At 44.4% G+C, this 19991-nt stretch overlaps 8 protein-coding genes across 8 annotated transcripts; 3 read left to right on the top strand and 5 right to left on the bottom strand.

Annotated features, from left to right (window-relative positions):
• Positions 1-3050: 3050 nt before the first annotated feature.
• On the bottom strand, positions 3051-3536 carry VTP01DRAFT_301 (uncharacterized protein; the record flags this gene model as incomplete). The annotated part of the gene is made up of 1 exon (XM_069381534.1): positions 3051-3536. The coding sequence occupies one exon, from the start codon at positions 3534-3536 to the stop codon at positions 3051-3053; it is 486 nt and encodes a 161-aa protein (XP_069244721.1).
• Positions 3537-3909: 373 nt separating this feature from the next.
• VTP01DRAFT_300 (uncharacterized protein) lies at positions 3910-6271 on the top strand (the record flags this gene model as incomplete). Its single annotated transcript, XM_069381523.1, has 8 exons — positions 3910-3997; positions 4060-4469; positions 4535-4680; positions 4750-4899; positions 4977-5142; positions 5206-5370; positions 5435-5774; positions 5844-6271. The coding sequence occupies 8 exons, from the start codon at positions 3910-3912 to the stop codon at positions 6269-6271; spliced, it is 1893 nt and encodes a 630-aa protein (XP_069244720.1).
• A 325-nt stretch (positions 6272-6596) lies between these two features.
• VTP01DRAFT_299 (uncharacterized protein) lies at positions 6597-8058 on the bottom strand (the record flags this gene model as incomplete). The annotated part of the gene is made up of 2 exons (XM_069381510.1): positions 6597-7487; positions 7555-8058. The coding sequence occupies 2 exons, from the start codon at positions 8056-8058 to the stop codon at positions 6597-6599; spliced, it is 1395 nt and encodes a 464-aa protein (XP_069244719.1).
• A 1131-nt stretch (positions 8059-9189) lies between these two features.
• Positions 9190-10630, bottom strand: VTP01DRAFT_298 (uncharacterized protein; the record flags this gene model as incomplete). Its single annotated transcript, XM_069381499.1, has 2 exons — positions 9190-10571; positions 10627-10630. The coding sequence occupies 2 exons, from the start codon at positions 10628-10630 to the stop codon at positions 9190-9192; spliced, it is 1386 nt and encodes a 461-aa protein (XP_069244718.1).
• Positions 10631-10999: 369 nt separating this feature from the next.
• On the bottom strand, positions 11000-13927 carry VTP01DRAFT_297 (uncharacterized protein; the record flags this gene model as incomplete). The annotated part of the gene is made up of 8 exons (XM_069381488.1): positions 11000-11395; positions 11458-12029; positions 12088-12169; positions 12228-12296; positions 12359-12805; positions 12864-12983; positions 13044-13190; positions 13253-13927. 8 exons carry the CDS (start codon positions 13925-13927, stop codon positions 11000-11002), a joined length of 2508 nt encoding a protein of 835 aa, XP_069244717.1.
• Positions 13928-14238: 311 nt separating this feature from the next.
• VTP01DRAFT_296 (uncharacterized protein) lies at positions 14239-16543 on the bottom strand (the record flags this gene model as incomplete). Its single annotated transcript, XM_069381477.1, has 2 exons — positions 14239-16185; positions 16250-16543. 2 exons carry the CDS (start codon positions 16541-16543, stop codon positions 14239-14241), a joined length of 2241 nt encoding a protein of 746 aa, XP_069244716.1.
• Positions 16544-16666: 123 nt separating this feature from the next.
• On the top strand, positions 16667-17719 carry VTP01DRAFT_295 (uncharacterized protein; the record flags this gene model as incomplete). Its single annotated transcript, XM_069381466.1, has 1 exon — positions 16667-17719. One exon carries the CDS (start codon positions 16667-16669, stop codon positions 17717-17719), a length of 1053 nt encoding a protein of 350 aa, XP_069244715.1.
• A 208-nt stretch (positions 17720-17927) lies between these two features.
• On the top strand, positions 17928-19157 carry VTP01DRAFT_294 (uncharacterized protein; the record flags this gene model as incomplete). Its single annotated transcript, XM_069381455.1, has 1 exon — positions 17928-19157. One exon carries the CDS (start codon positions 17928-17930, stop codon positions 19155-19157), a length of 1230 nt encoding a protein of 409 aa, XP_069244714.1.
• Positions 19158-19991: the final 834 nt, after the last annotated feature.

Below are 19991 nucleotides of genomic sequence, written 5' to 3'. Positions count from 1 at the left end.
TTTGAGCATGCACAAAAGAGTGTTGGTGAAATTCGACGAAAGAGGTCTTGAGATAATCCAACATAGCACGCGAGATTGTCAAATGCATTCCCAGAAATTGCTGTAGAAGACCGTGTATAGCACACCATCTTTGGCTTGTTATCAAACATTTCCTAGTTTGAAAGATCTGAAAGACATAGAATAACCAGAAGAGAATTAGCAGCTGCAAAACACTTAATATTGTTTGAAGGCTGTAAGACAATGGATCTGGTCGGCGACTAGGAAATACTGCCAGTCCATCAACAGAATTTATCAGCTGGCTTATAACAAGTCATTTCACCTACCTCTGAAATCCTGTGTATAAGTATCAGATGCCAATGTGCTTTGCTGTATCTACGCAATAGATATGGTGCCTTTTTCTTGCTGATTCTGTTGATACGCTTGCAAAAATAATTATTCGAGTGACTCCCTCGAGTCCCCGAAGATTCATCGAGAATGGAGTGATGGTATCTTTAACGCCTAATGCTCACTAATTACGGCTATAGCTTTGAAGGAAATTGCGAATATATGTTAATGTATGTTAATGGTAGGCGATACACATAAGCATCCAATGAAAAGCATGAAAATGCCAAATCTTTTTCCTTCTTCAGTCGATTATATCAAGATCAGCAAAGGGTATAATCATACAAAAAGTTCGGATGTCGAAGCATGCTTTGCTCATGAAGGAGCTGTCCAAGTTAGTAGCCTGGCCTGCATTTGTATAAACTGGTTTTCTTATTTAAAAAAAATTACTTTATCTTGAGAAGTTTAGTACGTAAAGAGCTCATATACCAGGATGGACGATAATGTATATTACATAGGTATATATAGAGAGCTTCATCGAGGTTCGACACATAGGAAATCAGGAGAGGCTGAGATACCTTTCAAAGAGCAACGTAGAAGCCATTTCATTCTCCTTCGTATACGTAATCCTGATCTTCCTCGTCTTTGTTCCACTTTCCTTTCTTCTCGTTTTATTTCTCTCTGGAATTAGTCTGCTTCTAAACCCTCAACAAAACGACCAAAATCTGAAAAATCACATAGCATTCATTGATTTTGCATTTTTCTGGCAAAAGGAGGTCCAACACGCATATGTGGATTGTCCAGACTATTAAGGCATCCATATCAGCATTTGGGCGTAAGTTGACTCTGTATATGTTAATGAACAATACACTTGCTTACATGTTTACGGTTCTAAAGGAACCGCATGATAATATAGGAAACAGGAAGAGTGTCCTCTGGAGAGACGCTATGAATTTGGCCAATTCACATTTGCTCATATATTTGGAGAACACAAATGAATTTGCAGTACCGCCCCCGTTCCTCAACCAAAGTTTCTACAGACACTGTTACAAGCCCATCCAAACAAATCCAAACGAGAAAACCGCCGCAATTGTAAATAAGGTAGATGCTATGCAATAAGAATGCGTGTTTGCCAAATGATTTTATTTAGGCAGAACGACACTTTAGGCCGTGGATCACTGACTTACAGACTACTTTTACGTCTTTTCAGGAGTGCAGAACTGCTGATAATGGTAATCCAGAGAAGTAAAAAGCTAACAAGTTTTCCGGGGCAGAAGACTGAACATTGCATCCTCAGTTCCACTGTATGATATACCGACAATGATGAAGTATCTGGACAAGAAAGGGAACACTGAAATACTGTGAGACTTTGGGCAGGTGCCTTTAATGGAATAAGAAGCGAAGTATTAAGTCTACCAGTAGATGATTGTAATAAGCGAGAGTTATAATTGTTGTACCACCTTCATTATTATGGAACATTGATCAGTCATAATACGACAAACGGAAACCAGTTTAATGGCTTTGGTGGTTGAAGATATGGGAGGGAAGCTGTGAAAAGTAGGTAACAGGCCTGTAAGCAATTTGATGACGATTCTCAATGTATTGTACGCTTTCTAGACATGGAAGAACATGCGGCACGAAATATTCCAAAGTACCTACACAGCACGTATAAGGCCTATTGCGAACTTGTAAAAAGAAAACAATGGCGGGAAATTCCCAGTATCTATAGGCGGCAGCGGTAATTACATATTGACGTGGCAAACTTCGTCTTGTATTTTGGATCTCTAATTTAAGAATGCATCCAGAGCTAAACAATTTACATGACTAATATCTTAAACCCGCTCGGCCGATCCGTCAATTGCTGGAAGGATACGAAGATTTAACGGCGGCATATACGTAAGTACCGGATGCATGATGTGACTATATGGTATAAACTAATCAATTCCCTATACAGGGAGACGTATGATATGCATGAGCGATACCTTTCAGCATACGATCTTCTCCAATTAGCTGAGAGAAGCTCAGTCTCCATCAGTAACGAGCTATTTATTGCTATCGCTTACTTTCGTCGGTTGCTATGGAGCAACTTTCACTACGGTCTTACGCTCGTACTGGTGTACACCCAAACAAGATAGTACTAAAATTACTAGCTATCATTGCTCCAGATGGCGATAGACATTGATGCTAAGCGATGGTCTTTGGCGCCGATTGCCAGTCATCAGGTGACTTTCTTTGGGATTGATAATGAATATCTCTGGGCAGTGCTACGAGAAAACATCTTGCGGACGCAACTGCCGCTATCCCTCACATGCTATTTGGATCCCACGAACGTCAGCAGAGCCACGTTCCAAAACAGTCGTCGCGACCCTCTTTTCTCACAGCAACCCTAAGAACAGATTTTTAATATCGATCATACAACATGTGGATGGCGTTATGGAGCGGCTGGCACGTACATAATTCGGAACACTTAATACAAAAGCATATCTGACTTTCACCGTATCATTCAGCCGTAGAGTTAAGTGGCTCCCCGATCAAATTTGCAAACTTTGTTCGTACTGATGGATATTCCATCCATTTATTATTTGTACGGCACGGTGGAGTAGAGTCTTCGATTTAAAGCAATTTGATTGAACTACAGATACAAACTACCACTTGCGTTCATGGAAACGCCTGTATAACAATTTCCTGGTGGAAGACGATGCAAATAAAGCTAGTCTACGGGTCTATATTTATTGCCCAGCAAAACGATAGACGTTGGTATCTCTTTGCACAAAACCCAGCTTGGCATAAAGCCTGTTTGCAGCTTCCCGCTCTTGGCGACTTGTTAGGTCGATGGTTCGAACTTGGAATTCCTCTCGAGCACAGCGTATGGCTTCTTTCAGCAGAGCAGTTGCAACACCTTGTTTACGCCAGGCTTCGTCAACAACAACATCTTCCACATGACTTCTTAATCCTGTCGCGCAGGGAAATGTGGCCAGAATGAGGGCTCCGATCGGTTCATTCTCGTGCCATGCTACTATGCATCTATTCTGAGATGACTTGATAGCTATCGATACGAGCTCTTCGTTCGCATTCTGTGAGAGCTGACGGAAAAGTTTGACCAGACTACAAAGTCTCTCGGTCGAAAGTGTCGTCGAGTCTACAGGTGCAATTCGGAATAAAGACATAAGTTCCAAACCTCGATACCAATGCCGAAATCGTAAATTTAGCGACATTTTGCGCGCTTTATCATCTTTACCAGTGCATTCGGTTGATTTGACTGTGGATTTTATGGAATAATGGCGATGATATATGATCACACATCGATGTACTTATTATCCTTGTTTTAAATGCTTGGAAAATAGTCCCATCTTTGTGGGCTTTTAAGATTGGATACTGCCGGTTCAGCAATGGGTGCAAGAAGACAATCATATTGTATGAACACTTACATAGACTACTTTACCATCCATCTTTAGAAAATATGAATGGATCAAGGCAACCAAACAGACCTCTGAAACTCGTTCCTGAAACGGCAGGTGCCTTGTGGCTTCGCAATTTTCATGCCTACAAGACATACTATGAGTCAGTGCTTGTGCTTCTTAAACTTCAATGACATCTGAAAAGTTCGACAGAGCTGCCCTGGAGCAACTAGTTACAAAGCGTTTCTTCTATGCGCCCTCATTCCAGATTTATGGAGGTAGGGTCGCTACAGGACTTGAGTTAGCGTTAAGAGATTCGGGAAACCTTATGCAATTCTAGGTGTTGCCGGTTTCTATGATTTCGGCCCTACTGGCTGTGCGCTCATGAACAACATTATTCAAGTCTGGCGCAACCACTTTGTACTAGAGGAAGAGATGCTCGAACTTGATACTACTATCATGAACACCTACGATGTACTAAAGACGTCTGGCCACGTTGACAAGTTCGCCGACTGGATGTGCAAAGACCTTAAGAATGGAGAGATCTTCCGTGCAGACCACCTTGTAGAAGCCGTCCTTGAAGCTCGCCTTCAAGGCGACCGTGAGGCACGTGCTGCCAAGGAAGGTCAGCAAGTGACAACTGATGTCAAAGCAGCAAAGATTGCCAACAAGAAGAAGAAGAAAGGAACCGTCGTTGCTGTAGAACTTCCAGAAGAGGAACGCAAGGCATACGAGGAAATTCTTGCTCAGGTATGAAGAGAGGAATGGGATGGCAACAGCGGTGCTTGTTTTCTGATCCGATCACGTTGTGCTAGATCGATAACTATGGCGGTCCTGAGCTTGCCGAGATCATCAAAAAGTACAACATCCGTTCTCCTGAAAGCGGCAATGAACTTTCTGAACCTCAGGAATTCAATCTTATGTTTGAAAGCAGCATTGGTCCTACTGGTCACTTGAGAGGGTAAGCAAACATGTAGAACAACGTTGTTTGCAAATGAATGGTTGAATGTTAACATTGCTATATTTCTAGTTTCTTGCGTCCTGAGACTGCTCAGGGCCAATTCCTCAACTTCAAGAAGCTTTTGGAGTTCAACAACGACAAGATGCCCTTCGCCTCGGCTCAGGTTGGTCGCTCTTTCCGTAACGAAATCAGCCCTCGCTCTGGTCTTTTGCGCGTTCGGTAAGAATAGTACAGGTTTATAAGTTGCTAGGATATGGAAAACGGGGAAATTGCTCACCGTACATCGACAATATTAGTGAATTCACTATGGCCGAAATCGAGCACTACGTTGATCCCGAGAACAAAGATCATCCTGGCTTTGCAGATGTCAAGGATACCGTCATTACCTTGCTTCCCAAGGATGTTCAGCTTCAAGGCAAGACTGAGACTATTGAGATGTCTGTCGGCGAAGCAGTTGAAAAGGTACCATCTTCAGCGCTTTATTGAGACAGAAAAATTGTACTTATCTACTACACTGTTTTATAGAAAATCATAGACAACCAAACCTTGGGCTACTTCATTGCTCGTATTTACATGTTCTTGATCAAGATCGGTATCAAGCGTGAGCGTTTGCGATTCCGTCAGCATATGGACAATGAAATGGCTCACTACGCTACCGACTGCTGGGATGCTGAAATCCACACTAGCTACGTAAGTAAGAACTATTTGGATAAAGAAGGAATAGAATATTGACAGACATGTCCTTTTACTCTAGGGCTGGATCGAGTGTGTCGGCTGTGCCGATCGATCTGCATACGACTTGACTGTCCATTCTGTCCGCACAAAGGAGAAGCTTGTTGTCCGCGAACAGCTTCCCGAACCTCGCACTGTAGAAAAGTGGCAAGTCGAGATCAACAAGAAGACCTTTGGTCCCAAGTTCAAGAAGAGCGCCAAGGCAGTCGAGGAAACCATTTTGAGCTACACTGACGAATGCTTTGCAAAATTGCAGAAGGATCTTGAGACCGAGGGCAAGTCCAAGGTGGAAGCCGATGGTCAAGTGTTTGAGGTTGAAAAGGCTGATGTTACTGTCCAACTCGGCACTGTCACTGAACACGGTGGGTAGCCTTGAAATTTGACTTTGCAAGCTTGGATGGCAACTCTAAATCGTTTCATCTCTTTTTTAGTCCGTGAATACACCCCCAACGTCATTGAACCATCCTTCGGTATCGGCCGTATATTGTATGCTCTTTTGGAACATAGCTGGTGGGTCCGCGAAGACGACGAAGCACGCAATGTCTTGTCTTTCCCCACTATCGTTGCACCCTTCAAGTGTTGCATCCTCCCCTTGTCCGGCAACGCTCAATTCGAACCTTTCGTTCGCAAATACTCTCGCATCCTTCGCCAGAACGGTGTATCGACTAGAACTGATGATAGCAAGGCTTCTATCGGCCGTCGTTACGCCCGCAATGACGAATTGGGTATTCCCTATGCTATCACCATTGACTTCCAAACTGTGGAGGACAACACTGTAACCTTGCGTGAGCGAGACTCTACCAAGCAGATTCGTGACACTTTTGAAAACATCCTCAAGATTCTCAAGGAGGCTCAGTAATACTCTTGTAATAATAATAAAAAATAAAGGACTGCCTCCTTTCTTGGTGTGAGCCATCAAATGTAAGAAAAGGGTGCCATGTATATTATGGTCTATTCTTAATCGCGGATAAAATTACTGAACCGTATTCTGAGAACCCCACAATTGCAGGTTGCTGCATTGATACATCATGCAAAAACGTTCTTGTGCAACCATTGGATAGGAATTTGGCATGTGTGTCCAACTCGCATAAATTTTACTTTTGGGAAATCACATTATATCTGGCATGCATCTAAGTCAATCTTTATCCTTGGTATACTAAATAAGTTAAGGGGTGTGGAACAAACTACTGCGAAGTCGAGCTCGATGCAGATAGGATTTGCTCGAACGTTGACCCATGTTCGACCAAGGTAGTTGACAACTCCGGAGCTCCAGAGGATGCCGCCGCTGACTTTGTCGAGTTATGGATAGTCAAACCCCTGCCCAGTCCACTGTGCCGTTTGTCACGGTCGTTTGGATTGGAGTCTAGTTCTAGTTTCTGTTCCTCAGGTATAGCAGGCTGACCATGACTGTCTTCATGTTCTTCGAGTTTGGCAAGCGTCTCTAGGACATCGGTTACTTCCATAGCCACGCTCGCTTCTAAATCAGAGTAGGCTCGACAGAGGGGACAACTGAAGCCTGGGTAATTTTGGAAAAGTATCGGGCGTAGACATTTAAAGTGGAAGATGTGTGAGCAAGGTGCAATAAATAGAGCCTGAAACGGAGCGATGGCATAAAGGCATATGCAGCATTCCTGGATATCAGATTGATTGACGGCTGGAGAGCTGCGGACAGTGTCGTCAAGTGACCTCTTGGCTCGTTCGTCATCGTCACCAAATTCTATAGATGGTTTCCTTGATAGCACTGCGTTTGGATAATCAGGTTTTTCGATAGCGTCCGTGGACTGAGGTTCTTCTTTCTGGTGGTGACTTCTTCGGGCTGTAGTGGCTAGCAAGTGTTGACGTAGTTGCTGGAACGCAGCCTTGCTGAATGGCTGAGATATGCTTGTTTCACGATTAACTTCTAACCTCATGCGCACTGCTCTGTACATTGGTTCCACTCCTCCTTGATAATCCACACCAAGCTGTATAATGTCTCCATCTTTAATCTCTTGCGGTGAACTGCAAACACCAGCTGGTGATAGTCTGGAGCGATTAACAAATGTTCCACTTGAGGATCCAACATCTCGAATGTAGATCTACATCCGTACATTGAGCCCGTGTAAATATCAAGGACATACAGCACGTCCTTGCTATATTCCTCACCTTTCCAGTGTCTTGCTCTAACCACATTTCAGCATGGCTGCGGCTAACGACTTTGCTTTTGAACGATAACCGGTCCGGTGCAGCGTTTCGATCGCTGTAGCGTCCAATCTTTAGCACGACTCCAGGTGGAAGATCTCTTTCAACAATGTCAAATACGAAGCATCGACTGGATATGCCAACGTTTGGCACTAATCGGATATGCTTTGCTCCATCGTTTTCTGTTCCATCCGCCCGTTCTCCAGTAGGCGAGACTGATGAGTCCGAGGAATGTGTTCTTGAGAGCGGATTAGAGTTGTATTGAGCTGACAGAGGCACTTGCAGGTGAGACTCTGCTCGCGCGGGAGAAGAAGGCACGGAATTGGATTGACGACGATGGAGTCTCAAGCTGCGAATCCCTCGACTGAGAAACGTAGGCGACGATGGTATTGCGATAGGGTTGGTATTGGCATTCGATGATGTAGGTGATGAAGGAGTGTTTGTCGATAGACTTCGAAAACGTGGCATTGATTGGATGAGGAAGTGTGAAAGATGTGAAAGATAATGAGGTGATGTGTTATTTTCTCTTTTTCCTCCATTGCCATCTTTATTTCAAACTAGACCAATGAAAGATCTTCATTAAGGCTTTTGCCCTGAACTCGTCTTACTCGCCATGGGAGTCACACCCGTGTCTTTTGTGTTGCGAGAATTACGTATCAAATACAAGGTCTCCCTCGAAAATATCAAGATATTGTTGCAAAAGAAAATCGTAGCTAATAAGTATCCTCAGCAGTTTGCCGGATAACATTTTTACAATCTGCACTTTATAATATAATATCAACTTTGTAGTTTAAGAAGGTGGGTTTTTGATACGTCATGAACTTTGTTGTACACTGCGCAAGCATGCACTACGTCAGGACTTGCAAAGCTTTTGCTTGTATGAAGTAGTATCTGCTTTTATAGATCATCTGCAGCGATTACAGATAAAAACATATTTTTATCTATGATGAAATCATACGCTCAACAGCTGATCATGTCTCAAGTTTATCTACAATGACTTCCGGTTTTGATAGCTACACGCTAAAGACTACAAATGCTCGTTGATGTAGCAAAACACCCAACGTTTAAACTTGTTCCTCCCTTGAAATGCTGATTTTTGTTTAGATTACAGTAGCAGATGGATTAAGAATATCCAACCAGTGTGAGCAACGGTCGGAAGATCCGAATTCTTATGCAAAACTAGTAGGGAACGGAGGTTCATAAGAACCAAATGAGCTTTGGGAAAAAAAGAGATAGATGCATTACTTAATTTTAGTGTACATCAAAGTGCACCTACACTTTAAATAACTCAATTAGTTATTGCAGATACGGCTTCAAAGTTCAGTTCCAGAATTTGATGATACTCTGGTATGGGGCAGATCAGGTCGTCATTCGCACTTCACAGCATGCGGGTACATTGGAGTCACCAAATGAATTTATTGCCACTGTTCGAAAAGAAAAGAAAAGACAAGAAACAAGAACGAAACAATGCGAGATAGTAGTGCGTGCTTGATTTGACTCGAATAGACAGAGACGTAATAGATGCAAAGTAGTGATATCGGAAGATGTACAAGTGATCTAGCAGTAGCGTTATTTCGGATAATATCGAGGGTATGCTGCTTAATCGCGCCTGGTGCCAAAGATGGCAGCAACGTCTGCAGTGTCTGGCACAGCGGCGCTGGAGGGTGAAAGCGGTGAAGAATGCAACAGTGCAGTTGGACTACTGGGCACCGAGAGAGAATGATGGGGAGGATGGTGGTGGTGATGTTCGTCTCCATTGTAAGTATCTGGTATCGACGTTGGCTGCGTATCTGCCAGCAGCAGATCGTTGTGGTTGGGAGAAAGATGGACGCCCGTTAAAGATGATGGGGATAACCCGGTGCTTTCGGATGGTGGAGCATTGTTGCCTGTGACAGCAGCAGCAGCAGCAGCAGCAGCGGCGGCGGCGGCAGCGGCGGCAGCAGCGCGATACTTGAGCCTTGTACCGCGACCCATAGGCTGGTCATGCTGCGAGGCATAGATTTGCATTTCTCTCGCATATCGCGCCTTATCAGCCTGAGCTTTCGTGTGCCACGGTAATCGCTCCGCGTCAGTCATCGCTTTCCATCGTTCGGCACACAGTTTACTGATTTGTCCAACTGTTGATCCAGGATACGTTTGCATAGTCTCTGGTCGAACTTCTGTCAAGAACCACATGTATGCAGACAATGGGTGTTTCGGTGCTGCTGGATTCTTATCTCTTTTGTGGCGCTTCCGTCGTTTAGGGATCGATGTAGACGATTCTGCATTGGGGATTGCAGGGTTGGATGGATTACTAGTGTTGTCTGCAAATTCGTCACCTTTCGCTGACGAATCTGATAGATTGCTATTTTTTGCTGCCAATGCCTGCTGCTGCTGCTGCTCTAAGGCCTTCCGCTTCAAACGAGCATAGTGTCCAGCTTTGGTCAATTCAGCTTTCGACCGCCGTATATACATGGAGTTTGGATGCAAGGCACGTTGAGTCTCTTTAATGTTGTTCGCTTCAGTCACATATCGTCCTTTTTCTGCATCGCTTAACCTCTTCCAGCGTTCCCCAATCTCTTTGCTGATCTCGCCAACTTTCATTGTCGGATTTGACCGTTTCAAGTCTTTACGCATCTCCTTGTTGAAGAGTAAAAATGCATTAGGCGGTCGTGTCACTCGAACAGGTGAGGAAATGCTCTCCTGTGGTATGTCATGTTGAGGTTTTCCAAGCTTTGATAACTCTGTAAAGTTTGATCCGTCTTTGGGTACTGTAGACTGGTGTTGGTGAATTTGCGGCGGCTGCATGGTTGCAGCTTGCAGCATTGGAAACGCTGCATAAGACGACGAAATGCTGTCGTAAGCCGTTGGGTTTTGAAAGTGAGCATGCTGCAATGCTTGTTCCTGGAGAGGCGAACTGTGAAGGACTGCAGTGTCTAACGCTTGTGCCTGCGACAAATCCGCGTAGGACAAACCAAAAGGGAGGTTGTCATGGAAATTATCTGCGCTGTGCGATAAGCAAAATGTGTCTGTATACTCTCAGCAATTCATACGTACTCATTTAATATTGTAATCGATATCATCCAAGCAGCGGCAGCAGATTGCAATAGCAAAACGTACAGAAATGAGAGAAAAAAGTTCAGCCCTTGTTTTGGCGGACAATCAAAAGCTTCACGCTTCCTTGTGAAACACAGCGACATAACTCTTTCCACGTGATCTATTCTGTGGTCCAACTTCCAATAACAAACTGGATGTGTCTCACCAAGCAATTAGAGTATTTCCAATTGATTATTATGAAAGAACGTAAAAAGGTTCAGGTCAATGATTAAACAAGACATTGATAATGTACGAAAAACCCAATCTTTCGCATCTCATTGCAGAATTACCTTGCATATCTCAAAGAATAAGAGGCGCTTTACAGAACCAATGTTCATTTATTTTGTCGAAAAGAAAGACCTTCTTCCAGATCCTTTTCTTTCCTTAATTCCTCCAAATTCTTGGATGGCACTTCCATCGCTGGCCTGCTCAATGGTACGAGATCATCTTCGTCTTCATCGTTGATATCTCCAATTTGGAAAGATGAATTCAACAGCTCGTTGTCAGCAGCATTCTCCCACTCGACACTGACAGTTTCGGATGGGGTTGATTCCGGCTCAGCTGTCACCGTTTTCTCTTGCTTTGTGGCGAAAAGCTCTCCATACCGGGCGAATGCTGACGTTAATCTATCGTTAAGTGCAAGCAGTTGAGAAAGCTGGTCAGCATCGGTGACGGTTTGTACAAAATTGCTGATATTTGACTGCGATACTTGGCATTGCTCTTGTACTTGCTGTGTGAGCATAGTTTAGCGCTCCCGAATACGTGCATTGATACGCAATAAATCCAACTTACTACAAGTGCCTCGTTCGGTGTGACATCCTCGTCTGCTAGCTCGTCTCTCTGCGAGCTTTCGGCTTGCAACATTTCTTCAAATAATGCTATCTGGTTTGATACGCTTTCAAGTAATTTCGAGTCAATGACCACTTTCCGTGTATTATTTTCTGGACTCCTTGGTCTTTCAGATATTGAGCTAGATGATCGCAAAGATGGACTGCTGCTCTTCCCACGTGTTACTGCCGCTAACCGTTCTTGCAACGTCAGACGTGCGGTTGCTTGAGTTGTTGACTTCGTGGCATTGCGATCAAGAGAGCTGGAAGAGCTCGTTCGTTGCATGGACGGAGAAGATCCAGAAGAGGCGCTGTTCTGCGCGTTTTTGGTGCACGCTGCAGCAATATCTCTTTGGATCTTGGCCATCTCTCTGTCGTTGCTAGGTATGCTGATATCCAGGAAGCTCAATGTCTGGTTTATCCTCATAGACGCTGAAAGTGCCATTAGCCCGGCAAGATCGATGTCAAGGTTGTTTGATAAATCTAAGCGTGTGAGACATCCGTTCTCTGGAATGCATTCGGCCAAAGCGACAGCGGCTATTGAGCGATCATTAGTCTTTAATAGTATGAAAGAATTGAAGTTTGAAATACTTACCATCTGTTCCTAAGCCTGAAGATGACATGTTAAAGCTTTTGAGCGATGTGTTTACGTACAAAGCATGCTTTATAGCAGTCATCTAGAGCATTGTTAATTTACTACCTACAAAAGCAACAGGATTGTGCAAGACTACTTACTCCTTCCGTTGTTGGTTTGCATAACGCATTTTGACTTATGTCTAATGACTCGAGAGACTGATTGTATTTCTATCAAAGACAAATTCGCTTAGATCAACGATGGGAACATCTATGTCCACTAATAGACATACCAGTGCTTCACCGATAAGTGCACAGCCTTTTGAGTCTATTTTACAGTCGCACAGTGATAACTTTTGTAAGCTCTTGTTTCGGCGCAATGCTTGTGCGATGTATTGGATTCCGGCCCGTATGTCGTTATTCGTTACGTCCAGCTCCTCCAACCCTTTGTCTAAATCTTGATCGTCGTAGTCTCGAAGCATAACACCTAGCCACAACGCACCCTGGTTGTTGATTTTGTTCTGGCGCAAAGATAATCGTCGGAGGCTACTTGACTTGCGCACGCCCGAAGCTAAAACTTCGAGTACGGGCGGTTTCAATGCACATCCATCCATTATTAGGCTGTTTAGCGAAGATGTATGTCCTTGCTTGGCTTGGGCAGCCATTGATTGTGCCAAGTACTGAACACCTTTCTTCTCTGGGTTCGTGAAGGATAAATCAAGATATTCCAGCTTTGAAGACTAGAAGTATGCATAGTGAGCCGCTATGTACATAAACATAATATTGATTTTCCCGTACTTGTTTGATGTATATTGCAATGTATTTAAATCCATTAGCTTTGAGTTTTCTGTTGTTTGCCAAGTTGAGATTACGGAGGGTATCGCTGAGCAAAAGAGCATGTAGTAGAATTCTAAGTGCCTTTTAACGGTTTTCAGTTAGTCACGCGGTTCAAGCGGCAGCGCTGTGCATTCTACTCACATCATCTTCAAGGTTGCAGTTGTTTAAGTTGAGGTATTCTAAGCCTACATCAAGGCCGATGATATCAGCGATAGGTTCGACAATGCGGCGATTCAAAGGTTGGTTCGACAAGTCGACTCTGGTCAAGGTCGCGAGACGTTGGTGTGACTGAACAGAAGCATATTAGTCCCAGTTTCCCTTGATTCTAAGCTTACCCTACGTCTTCTTACGTTTAAACAGGCCACAAACGGGCTGAACAATGGTTCTTCTTTATCTTTGCATGCGGCGGAATAGATGTCAAATAGATCGTTAGAATTTGTTGTTGAAAGTTCATTGCCCTTCGCCTGTGTTTCCAATGGCTCTGAAGTTTCGCTTTTTGGATCGTCATTTTCCTCGTTATCCTTGTCCTTGTCCTTTACGGAGGATTGGTTGTGGTAGGGATAGTATTCTGTCGTCAGCTTTTTCACGGAAAATCGCACCCGTCTTAATTCTTCCGGTGCCAGTTCGTCGTTGCTGTCCACTGCTACCTTGTCACTTAAATTCTGGCCAAGTGTGTCTGACGAGCCGTTCGAAGGTAGCGTGCCGATAAACTTGCGAAAGTTCAGCAAGCCTAGTGAGGAACGTTGCTGCTGCTGTTGTTGTTGTTGCTGTGGTTGCTGAGAAACTGATGAAGCGAGATGCTTGGCATTGTCGCTAGCGGCGGTCGCTGCTGTCACGGACGAATCTGTAACGCTGTTGTCAGGAGGAAACGAAAGGGAGGCCGCAGTCAGTTTAGAGTTGAACGTAGAGAACCAAGAAGCGCTGCTGCGAGACAGACTGGCTTTATGCTTAAGGATACTCTTTGTGGGCTTGCCGCTCGGATCGTACGCAAAGGGAGGTTCCCCCATTGACGCAAAGGAAGCCATGTCACTCGGTTAGCAGGTCGTTCCTGAAGTCCAAAAGAATAAAATTGAATCCTGGGAGCAATACTCATGCTCCCATTGCTTTTTCTGACGGCGCACGGAGTTCACAAAACTATAAACCGAACTCGCTAACAGGAAGAGGATTTTGCCGTAGACCTTTAAATGCACTGTCGCAACGTACAATACAACAACTGTTTAAAGATTCCAGCAATATTTGTGAACAAAAAGGAATACCTTTTATGTTGCCAGAAATATTATGAAAATGGGGTATAATTACAGATAGCCGAAACTAGTGATTGGTAATTGTAAGGATTTTACCATTTGATTCTACTGAATATTGTGGGCGGTGTATCTGCATTGGGTTCATACTCTCGAGCCTTGGCCTTGATGCCTTCAATGATATCTTTGAGAGCCGCCTTGTCCAGATCATCTCGCTTGCTCAAGATATCTTCGACAAATGCGAGTGGGACATCCGGGTAAGCTTGCCGCAGCGAGTAGTAATCAACAAATATCATACGCCTGTTGCTCTCCAAGAGTGTATGAACCTTGTCGATAACGTCGAACTTTTCTTCCAGCACTTGTTTCGGTTTGTAACTTGCAAAGAAGCTAAACGAGAGCTGAACATCTTTCTGGATACGATCAAGGCAGGTATCCATGCGGAATTTGGCGTTCTTGTGGCGCATTGCCTCAAGATACAGCATGATGAATCGATCCAACATGTCGTCGATGAGAGTTTTAAACAAGAACGGATTAAGATGATCCACAAAATCTTTGCAATAATCTCTCAAGGTCTCGATTACTGAAGGGATCAACGGCTGTTCGTACCACTGGGCTGTAAATAATTGGTTGAAGACGGCGGCAACATCGTTGAATGTAATCTCCAACAAGGATTCTCGTCCACTTGCTGCAATTTGCATGTATCCATCCACAGCCGTCATTAGTTTGTCTTCTACTTGAGCCTTGTATTTTCCGTCTACTAAGGGCAGTATACGTTTGGCGATTTCTTCTGCAAAATCTGCACATTTTATCTGATCATTGGACATCGCCATGATATATTCGCAAAGACCAATCGGTACTTCCTCTGGCGTCGCAAGCTGCTTTTTCGTCTCGGAAGCAAGCAATTTCTTCCAAAAACTCTGAGAGTCTTTCATAACCTTGTGGCATTCGCTGATGACAAGATAAAGCAATTTGCCCTGATTAGCGTCGGCTGCAACGTCGATTTGTTGATTGATAATTTGAAACAGGTCAACAGCACCTGTCATTGCGTACTGTCCGTCCGGCAGAACCTCCGGTGGCTCTTCTCTCTGTACAAAATCGCGGGATTCGGATGACATGAGGTTTGAAGTCCATTCGACAAGCTTGGTGCGCACTAATTTCAGATACTCGTCGACCAGCGACTGCTCTTGACCGTCCAACAGCTGTGGTTCCAACAATTCCTCGGTGACCCCCAATCGAGTACTCATTGTCGAATAATAATCACGCACAAAGCGCAGCAGGCGTAGAATCGTACCAGCATCTAGATCCTGCTTTACTAGTTGGTTCAAAAAGTCGTATGCATGCCGATGATACTCCAGAACAAAGTACGGGAAAATCTTGTACTTTTTGGGGAATTTTGGTACGATTTCGTCGAATATGAGCTCTAGATCGTTGAATATAAAGTCGGTAGCATCCAGCGCACCGGCCCAGTCATCCGCTTCCTTGTAAGGGGCAAGCTGCTCTTCGAACCTCTCCATGGAGGACTGATGCAGTTGTTCAAAGAACTCGACACGGTAAGATTTAATGGTTCTGGGATTTCCTTCCGCCAATCTCCAGCCTTTCTGTCCATGAAGGTCCTGATGACTCGTTTGAGCCTGTCGAGCTGCAAGTGCCTTTTCATCCGCTTGCTCCTCACACTCTATAATCTTGGCCAATTTGACAATCGTTGATCCGCAATCGTTCTCCACTAGCGGCAGAAGGTTTCGTGCCAGCTTCCATAGATATTGCGTAAAGTCGTCTGACAAAACATCGAGCCGTCGAAAGTACGTTTTGAGCGTGATTATTACGTCGTGTGGAGAGTCGCGAGCTTGGTGCATTGTCTGATCCCGAAACTCTTCTAATTTGAAGAGGTGATAATGTACATGGAGAAGGTAGTCCGTTGGCGCAAATATGTCGTCTTGCATGGGCGCAAACATGTCTTCTATATCTTTTAATCGCTGGTAGAGTTCCTGCAATGCTTGTACCTTTTGTTGCGTTGCTACAAAGTTTTGGTGAATACGTGATATCTAGAAGTTGGCATTGTCAATAAGCCATGCATAAACTCGACTAAATTATACAACATCTTCTGACCTTGTGGATTCGAGGGAAATCGCGAATCATGGACTGTGAATCGCGGCACAAACGATCAATGAATTGCATATTATCTTTAATCTTGTCACTGTTCTGCCGGGATATCGTCAACGTTTCCAGACCTTCTTGCACATTGTCTAGCTGAGTCTGCACGCCCGTGTTGAGCTGTGCGTCTATGGAAGCTTTCTCTTTGGCGAGTTTCTTTGCTAATGGACCGACTTTGGTGTTCAGATCATCGGGATGCTTCAGAAGCTCTGCAAGTTTTGCAATGGCGATCTCTCTCGCGTCCTCCATTAGCCCTAGCAGGATGAAGGAAAGGTGTCAAGAGGTAACTGATATCCGGAGGTTGAACTTTTGGGCGGACAAAAGACTTGGGACTCCTCGCATAAGCTTCTTCCTCTTTCACCTTTTTGCGAAATGGCTGGTGCGAAACGAAACAAGAGCTTTGATACAGACGACTTTTACAAGCAAGGATCATCGAAGCGTGTCCGATTCGAAGAACGCCAAGAGAATGATGATTACGACAACCCGACTGAATTCGAGATTGATCACAGCGAATCACTTGAGACCGCAAAGCAGCGACGCGGGGCCGTTAATACAACGGAGCTCAGCGACGACGAAGAAGTCGGTGGAGGTGCTTACAGCAGTTCTTCTGGCGAAGAAAGTGATGATGAAGATCAGAAAGGAAAGGGAAAAGCTGCTACGAAGAGTGAAGATTTTGACATGTTTGCCGATCTCGATGAGAACGAAGCTCCTGAAGGACCGAAGCCGAAGAACAAGAAGAGACGCAAGTTGGAATTGAATGAAATCGAAGGTCAAGAGTTTGACTCTCGTAATCGAGAGTCTGACGAAGAAGGCGAGGATGGGCAAGGCAAGAAAGGACCTCGTTTGACGGCATTCAACATGCGGGAGGAAATGGAAGAAGGAAGTTTTGATGCAGAGGGCAACTATATCCGAAATAAAGCGGATCCAGAGGCATTCCATGACCGTTGGATGGAAGGCGTCTCACGGCTAGATATGGCACGAGCGAAGGAAGCGCAAGATAGGCGTGACCGGGCAGAAGCATTGAAAGAAGCTGAACGACAAGCTGATTTACCGCAGACCAAGAATGACGTATATCGAGAACTAGTTACCTATGTCAAACCTGGAGATAGCGTACAAGAAACCTTGATGAAATTGAGCAGCGAAAACAAAAAGATACCTGCTTGGAAACAAAAGCTTTTGGACAAGAAGAACAAGAATAAGAAACAGGCACCTGCAAAGCAGAAAGCCGAAGTAACAAGTGGTCTGGATGAAGATGAGCGAAAGCGACGAGTCGAGCGGATAACAGCATTGGCGGATCAAATGATGGCTCTTGGTCATTTTGGTATTTACGATGATACATTTGAGCTTATGGTTCGACATCTCCGGAAAGAAGGTGTTGTCCCTGAGGATTGGTTGACCGACTCTGTAGATCAACAGCAATCTTGAGCATTTTTGTGAATAGAAGTGTCTTTCGTGAGGAATATATCAATAAAAGGGCAAAGTGAAAATGTAATTTTATCTCGTCGAATACCGTCATAAAACAATCTACCTCTCGGAAGAGCGATAACCTTCTTTTTAATCCGTTGATGGCCTGAAAACTCCCAGAAAGGTTACACGCCTTTGCACTATTCCTGTGTCTCAGTTTTCTCTGGAAATGAGCTCTCAATCGTATACCATGCTTCCTCAAACGGAGGCGTCTCTGCAGCATATACTTCACCACAGAGAACTATATCTCAAGGACCGTAAGGAACGTGGACTACCCAGCCGACCGTTCGTCGTTGGTGTCTCTGGATGTCAAGGCAGCGGCAAGACGACATTGTGCGACACCCTCAGTCACTTGCTACGAAACTCGCCTCACAATCTAAACGTCATCAGCTTCTCTCTCGACGACTTTTACCTGACACGCTCTGACCAGGCAAGGCTAACTGCAGAAAACCCTGGCAATGGTTTACTCCAGTTTCGAGGGCAGCCGGGCTCTCACGACCTTGACTTGGCCCAGACGACCTTAAATTGTCTAATACTCGCGAACCAAGAAGCTGCGAGAGATAAAGGTGTCCCAATATCGGTTTTGATTCCATCGTATGACAAGTCATTGTATGGAGGATTGGGAGATAGAAAAGCAAGATCAGAATGGACAACCACTTATGGACCCTACGACATTATTCTATTTGAAGGCTGGTCTCAAGGATTCAAGCCCTTACCAGCTGATGAATTAGAGCGAGTCTACAGAGAAGCATGCGCTGCAAATGAGAAAGGCAGCTGTCTGCTCCATAGTCGCCTTCCGCAACATTCACTTGCGCATCTGATAAAAATGAATGAAAGCTTAAAGCAATACGAAGATAAGCTTTATCCGTTTTTCGACATTTTTATCCATCTATCCCCGGCAAAACTCGAACAAGTCTACGATTGGCGGTTGCAACAGGAACATCACATGAAAGAAACGCGTAAAGTGGATGGAATGTCGGATGAAGCTGTCCGCGCGTTCGTCGATACATATATGCCTGCCTACGAACTGTACTTGCCTCGTCTTGATCGCGTTGGATTTTACGGCCAAGGTTTACGAGGAGAACCTCTGCAGCCATACGAGGGCCCAGTGCGCAAGGATGGAGGCTACAGTGGTTCAGAACGGCACCTGCGACTAGTACTTGACCCACATCGCCATGTTATCCACAAACAACTTTTCAAAGAACTGGTCTTTTCAGACACCAAAACCGCAACTGGATCAAACTCTTGGAAACTGTCGAGCCGACGATTTGGTTCTCGCTCGACTCTGCCCAAACTTCTTCTAAGCTGTACACTGGTTGGATTGCTTGGCTTTATAGGATATACACGTAAACAGCGGATTATAGATACTTTTGTACGAGTTACTGGAGGACGAAAATAAGCAAAAAATATGTCTTCATGCTTTTTGGTTTTAGAACATTTCAATTTCAATTCTCGTCTTGTTCAGGTTTACTGTATTTTCAAAAAACAGTTGTCGTTTGGAGCATAAAATTGCACCACAAACAAGGCAAATTTAAACCTGTGGAATGAAATTAATAAATATTCTTGTCAATCTAAGGAAGAAAACTTGCCATATTGGTTCAAATTTGCCATGTAGCGCAGTTGCTCCAAACAATGCCAACCCGATCTCAATCAGTAAAAATTCCAGGCATTACAGGCTTGTATCCGTTTTTACTTACCGAATCATCTAAAGAGAAGAAGCCTCAATATTAGTACTTCGATAATATTCAGAATCCAAGATGAACTGCAAAGCTTGCCGTAAAAACCTAAACCCTTTCGGGTCCCACATTCGCAGTCATTCCGTCGCCGAATACCACGAGCGGCATCTTGCCCTTGCTTCGCTGCGGTACTGTTTCTGGTTTCCATTTTTTTTCTCTTTGTAGTTGCAAATGTACTAGCGTCGATCGTAGAGCCGATTCTGGCTGCGACGGTATTCTGATGAAACATTTGGTTGATTACATGGATATTTCGAGATCCCCATTTCACGTACTTCTCAGTATTTCGTCGGCGCTGTTCTCGATACTTTTTTCTCTTCTTCCGGTTCCTGGCGCGTTTCGTCCGCTTCTTGCGGTTGTACTTTTTGCCGCGTTTATTGTAATATTCGCAAGTTCTTCACATGCTCTGTTTCGGCCTTGTAAGTTCGGGAATCGTGTATGCGCATGGTATCGTAAGTAGAACTCGCGTAAGGTCGTTCATGAACCTGGAGATAATGCAC

The sequence above is a fragment of the Rhizomucor pusillus genome, assembly GCF_041956525.1.
Source record: "Rhizomucor pusillus strain CBS 183.67 unplaced genomic scaffold VTP01scaffold_1, whole genome shotgun sequence".
NCBI classification, from domain to species: domain Eukaryota; kingdom Fungi; phylum Mucoromycota; class Mucoromycetes; order Mucorales; family Lichtheimiaceae; genus Rhizomucor; species Rhizomucor pusillus.
The sequence above is the reverse complement of the archived record's forward strand: the minus strand, read 5'-3'. Positions and strand labels throughout refer to the sequence as shown.